The following is a 6,505-nucleotide window of genomic DNA, read 5'->3' as shown; positions in this document are numbered from 1 at the left end:
GAGTGACCCCTGAGTTCTGGGTGATGTCACTGAATCTTAGTTGCAACCCATGTTACAACTTATTAGTAACACAAAACTCGAAGTAAATCTAACGATACAAAACATCTTTTTTTAGTTTCAATCCATGTCCAAGTAGTAAAATTTAAGTTACAACCTCATGTGCAAATAGAAAAATCTCAGTTTTTCACTTAGCTTAAAGGTAGAGTGCGATGCAATCCAATGATCCGGGACTCGACAGAGAATTAGGATAGTAATAAATGTTCATCTCGAGAAAAGAAAAACGACCAAAATGAAGAAAGAAATCAGGCGACCGAAATTGCAATCCTACGCACGTCCTTCCAGCTCCAGCAGCAAGTTGAGCAGGAAAATGCCGGCATCGCTGCAACTTGGTGAAGGAGACCTCGTTGATCTGTTAATGGTAGCCACTCGGTTTGCTGGACGAGTTGCGCATGTAGACTCATCAAGGGGAAATAGCTCCGCTTATCAACCCTAAGTAAACTTCTCACAAGTTGCCGCAACGCGCAAAGACGTCGCCCGCCGCGACCAATTCATGAACAGATGGACGTACGGCGGAATAATGGAAGCACTGCGGTGCCTCGCCGCGAACACCCACACCCGGGCATGAAATGAAGCAGCTTCCGCGCGCGCGCGGCCGATTGACTTGGGTTTAGTTCTTTGCACTGGCACTCCACCGCAGCTCCTATACATCTTCTCTACCTATAGAGAGAGAGAGAGAGAGAGAGAGAGAGAGAGAGAGAGAGAGAGATGGAGGCGTTGGTGGTGATGCCGGCGGTCAGCCTGGCGAAGGCGGTGCTGGGCACCCTGCTGGGCTGGGCAGAGACCGCGGTGGCCGACAGGATGGCTCTCGTGCTGCGTGTAAAAGAGGATGTGCAGTCCATCCACTTCGAGCTGTCGATGATGCATGCCTTTCTGAGGGCATCCTCCCCTGCGTACCCGGCCGGCGGCGGCGGCAACCGCGGCGAGGACGTTGTGCAGACCACATGGGTTAAGCATATGCGCGACATCGCCTTCGACATTGAGGACTGCCTCCTCGACTTCATGCTGCTCAAGGGGCCTTCGGTCGACCTCCTCCGCGTCGCCGAGCGGATCGCGAAACTCAGGGCCAGGGTCGACGCGCTTCACCAAGGCAACCAGCGGTACCACGCTTTCACCCGCGCCGACCGAATAAGCCCGCGCCACGAGCTGCACGCCGACGACGGCTCAGAGCCCACGCTCCTGGGCGACTGGCGCCGTCAGGCCATTATTGGCCGGGACGGCGACAAGAAAGCCCTGACCAAGCTGGTCGACCGGGCCGGGGCGACCGTGGTGGCGGTGTGGGGCATGGCCGGGGTGGGCAAGTCGTCCCTGGCGCGTATGTTGTACGACGACCGCTACCTCGTCGGCCGCTTCGACCGCCGCGCCTGGGTGACCGTGCCGCACCAGCTGGAGGGCGCCGACGAGTTCGGGCGGCTGCTCCAGGAGCAAATCGGTGTGCACGGGGAGGACCGGTGCCTGCTCGTGGTGGACGACGTGTCCTCGCTCGAGCAGTGGGAGCACGTATCGCGGTGTCTCGCCGCAAACGACACCGGCGGCCGGTTCGTCGTGCTCGTGACCACACACCAACAACATGTTGCCCGGCAGTGCGCGCGGGACGACGATGTGTACGAGCTCAAGCCACTCACACACAAGGAAGCCCGGAAACTACTGTGTCACAAGGTGCGCTCCTAAGCCCAGCTCGCTATATCTAGTACCTTCGAAATATGAGACTTTTTAGAAAGTTAAACTCGATTTTTAAGAAACTTATAATTCGGAACTTTACATAATAGTACTCGACTCTCCTTCGATTCATGAAGGTATACATCTAAATTTGACAAATCTCAGACAATCTTAATGAGACGGTGGTAATGCCTAGATACATCTAAATTTTGACAAATCTCAAACAATCGTTATGGGACGAACGGAGTAATTAACACCTGCTTCTACCCATACTTCGCCATTTTTAGATACAGGCAACGTTTTGAATTTAGATACCAAAATTATCCCTAACCCTGCCAGAATATCGTGATTTTGAAAATTGTTCGGAATGATTTGGCCTAGTTTCATTAAATTTAAATGAGCTTAGACCAAATTTGACTCTGGTTCGAATCTAGTACGTACTTTTGATGTAAAATATATTTTTGGACCCAGCAAAAAATTGAAATTTCCAGAAACTTTGACCCTGCAGACAAATTTGTACTAACCGGCCAGAAATTTGATATGGCAACTTCCAGATATTTATACTTCTATAAATTTCCAGAAATTTGAACACTTCTGACCAATTTCCAGGAGTAACATTTTCCAGATATTTATACTCATAACTTTTATTTGCCTATTTAAGTAAGAAAACATTAATTTACATGGGCATACCTATTCCAAATTCATATTTCTCGGTCGGCAATTATAAAAAAAAAAGTTGAGGAATCATGGCATGATAAAACTAGAACTATACGGTATTTATTTAAATAGATGTTAAGGAAGGAAATGCGCTTGTATATTTCAAGAAGCAAAATTTGTTGTGGGGAGTTCCACTAAAAAGAATGAGATGCACGCTGTTTCTTTACTTATTTCTCTTTTTGGAGCAAGCTAAATGTTCATAGATAGCTTTTCAAGATTTTAATTTCTTATTTTGTGTTCTTTGTTCAACTCAAGGTGTTCAAGGATGCTAACTATAAGTTGCCAAATGGTATGGTGAAGCAAGCCAAATTTATCTTAGAGCGATGTCGGGGCATTCCGCTTGCCATAGTTGCCGTAGGAGGTCTATTGGCTAACCGGCTAAAGAAAAGCAGTGAATGGACGAATCTACAAGAGCATCTTAGGCCAGGATTTGAGTCTGCTGCCCATGATGTCAAGGGAGTTAACTCCTCGAGCTATGACGGACTACCATATCATGTCAAGTTTTGCTTCTTGTACATGAGTATCTTCCCCCAGAAGCATGGGATCAGGCATACCCGCTTATTGCGGCGCTGGATGGCAGAAGACTACATAGAAAAATTGTATAATAAGACCCGTGAGGAAGTTGCACAGAGTCAGTACAATAAGCTAATCAATAGAAGAATGATCGAGCCTTCCAACAAAGCCAGGGCTAGCATGACAAGTGAATGTTGTGGTGTTCATGACCTAGTACTCCAAATAATCTTGCCCAAGTGTATTGAGGAGAACCAGCTCTTCATCATGGATAAGCACTGCAATGAGGCTCCACAGAGTAATGTACGTCATTTGGTAGTGGCAAGGCGGAAGAGGATTGAGGAGAAGATGGCAAGCATAAACTTGACGTGTTTACGGTCACTAACAGTCTTTGGAAAGTGCCCAGAATCTCTCATCACGCATAAACTGCGGTTGTTGAGGGTTCTTGACTTGGAGGATTCAATTGGTTTGAAGAATGAAGATCTGAAGGACATCGGGCAGCTACCCCATTTAAGGTACCTTGGTCTGCGAGGAACAGATATTTCAGAACTTCCTTCTTCTCTGCAAAACCTTAGGTTTCTGGAGACGTTAGATGTTAAAGACACAAAGGTGACACAATTGCCAGCTGGTATCATCAATCTGGAGAATCTATCTTACCTTCGTGTTGGTGTGAACTTCGCAACGGGGAAGATGGGAGAAGACAAGAATGTCGGCAAACGTAACTACAACTTCTTTGTGACTTTAGCAGACTTGATATTGATATGCTGTGGTTACAAGGAAGGTCGTGAATCAGGTTTTGCAGGTCGATCCTGTGTAAGAGCTCCTGAGAAAATCGAGAAGCTAAGTAACCTTCAAGTTCTTGGGGTGGTGCACATTGCAAGCAGCCAAGAGGGAAGAATGTTGGGGAAGCTGACTAACCTGCGCAAATTGGGAGTGCATTTAGATGCAGCCGGTGAACCCAGGAAGGAGGAATTATGCAGATCAATATCGAGTCTTGTTCAGCTGGAGCAATTGGAAGTGCACTGTGAGTCGCTTGAGTTTCTCAAGGGCACGATTGAACCGCCGCCAATGCATCTCCAATCACTACGGTTGTGTGGCCATTTAGGCAATCTCCCTAGCTGGGTGAGGTCCCTCACCAATCTATCCAAGATAAAGTTGATACGGACAGGGTTGAAGCAGCAAGATATTGAGGTGGTCGGGAGTTTGCCCAATGTAATTATTCTTGGGCTCTGGGAGGAATCCTTTGCAGAGGAGTCTCTATATTTTGTCAAGGGTACATTCCACAAGCTCAAACTGCTTGACATTGAAGGACTGGAGGAACTCAAAACCATACGCATCGAGCATGGCGCATTGCCAGCCCTCGAGAAACTTCGAGTGAGGAAATGTCTTGAGCTATACAACAATCAGCAGGGCTTGTCTAGTGTAAAGTCATTGCAGAACCTAAACGAACTTGACCTGACAAGTTGTGGTGATAAACCATCGCTGGAGATGAAACTTCGAAAGCAGATTAGTGGATTTCCCAACCGACCGGTGCTCATAATCGGCAAGCATGTAGAAACGTGGAAAGAAATGATTGTTAACAATTTATATAGACTCTGCCGACAGGGATAATACCATTTTTACATGTAACATATCTTCTTTTTGTATTATTACTAGAAAAATACCCGCGACTTTTGTTGTGGATTCTAAATAGCCAAAATACCTTCACGTTTATTGTCGGAGAATCCATAACCAAAGGAGCCCCCAGTGGTCAAACAGACAACCACCAGTTAATTAAAAAGAATTTCGTATTATCTTAGCGAGTTGATTTTTTTGGGAAGCGAGTTGATTTCTAACTGCATTTTATCGCATCTACATGCACTTATTTAGAGTTTATTACTCCCTCACCCGGTTCATAGGGCTTGCATGTATTTCTATGTCGTAAATTTGAACATGATAATTACAAAACATATATCATTAGAAAGCTCCTATGTTTTACTTTTTAATGATATAATTTTTGCATTCAACAATTGATATTATGTTAATTAAATTGATAACCTACAGTTATGCGTAAGCCCTATGAACTGGGATGAAGGTAGTAAGAAAGATATGTGCGAAGATAAATAAGGATAACACTAGTATTTACCGAAGGGCTAGTACAATTTTAACCTAGGATGTATATGAAGAGTTGGCAAAGGTGACTACATTAATATTTGGGAAGACACTTGAATTTCTACAAGCCCAACTAGGAAGGTATGCACTCCAAAAGGTTCTATCTTGCTGAATAAATTTTCAGATTTAATTAACCCAGCAACGGGATCACGGGATGGAAAGATGATAAGAGAGTTATCCGGAGTGTAGATGGTAATGAGAAATTGGAAATTCATATTGCAGCAACTAGTATGCAAGATTTTGTAATGTGGCACCTCACAAAAACTGCTTTGTTCATGGTACGGTCAGCTTATCATGTGGAGTGGTATTACCAATTTGGTAGGCATAATCTTTATGTTATGAATATCGGAGAATCAGCAGGATGTCTGGTGTAGGAGAAAATATGGAGTCTAGAAGTTCCAGCTAAGATAAAGAAAATCTTTGGGTGGTGAGATCTTCATGGTTTGATACCATGCTTAGGATTTTTGGCATATAAACACATCGGAACATCTAGTCACTGAGACCGATCTGCAATATTGCATGTGAAGCTATTATGCATGCTATGTTCTCTTGTCCTCCAGTCAAACATGTGTGGGAGGAGCATGATATTTGGAACATCATCTCCGAAGCTTTTGTGCGTGGAAAAATAGGGGTCCTTGAGCACACCTAATTTTGTACCTTGGTTCATGGCCACCACTTGGAGGAATCGGACTTGCAGAAATCATCCTCGTATGAGCTTGGTATGTGTGGTGGGAAAGGCGAGAATTTACTGTTGGTGAGGAGATACAAGTGGTGCATAGAAGTGCAATGTCAATTCGTGTTTTGGCTCCTAATTACCGGAGATCAAAGAAGGAACTTCTAGAGATGAAGAATGAGGCATGGTCACACCCTGCGAAGGTATAGTTAAAATCAATGTCAATGCAACATATAATACTGATCTAGGCAAAGGATGTATGTGGATCCATATCAAGGGACAACAATGGCAAAATCGTAATTGCTAGTTGCAAAGAAGTACATTTTTGGCAGATCCATTTATGGAAGAGGCGTATGCATTGAGGGATGGGTTGAGTTTACCTCAACACCTCGGATCAAATAATTTGATTAACCAATCGGATAATATGCCGGTTACTAAGACAATGAAGGAGGGGTATTTTTCATCGAAATCTTCAGATGCGACTTTTGAAGCTTGCAGGTTCCTCGCTTCAGGTTTTAGGAATATTACCTTTGAGCATTGCAATAGGGAGGCTAATGAGATGTCTCATGCACTTGCTAGTATTGCTTTTCTGATCATATTGGTTGTATTTGGGACGATGATTCCTCTAGATTTTTACTCCCTAAAGGGGTAAAGGATGTAAGTTTATTTGATGATCAATAAATTGCGCCAAATGGTTTTCAAAAAGATGACCTAGATTTTTACTGTGGAAAAATACAA

The 6,505-nt window shown here is 44.5% G+C and overlaps 1 protein-coding gene across 1 annotated transcript; it reads left to right on the top strand.

The window, feature by feature from the left end:
- The first annotated feature begins 765 nt into the window (after positions 1–765).
- LOC124708568 (disease resistance protein Pik-2-like) lies at positions 766–6,169 on the top strand. The gene is made up of 3 exons (XM_047240249.1): positions 766–1,716; positions 2,689–4,473; positions 6,083–6,169. Exons 1-3 carry the CDS (start codon positions 766–768, stop codon positions 6,167–6,169), a joined length of 2,823 nt encoding a protein of 940 aa, XP_047096205.1.
- The last annotated feature ends 336 nt before the right edge of the window (positions 6,170–6,505 follow it).

Source organism: Lolium rigidum, chromosome 1 (genome assembly GCF_022539505.1).
Source record: "Lolium rigidum isolate FL_2022 chromosome 1, APGP_CSIRO_Lrig_0.1, whole genome shotgun sequence".
Classification (NCBI taxonomy): Eukaryota; Viridiplantae; Streptophyta; class Magnoliopsida; order Poales; family Poaceae; genus Lolium; species Lolium rigidum.
This window is presented reverse-complemented; position numbering and strand designations above follow the sequence as displayed.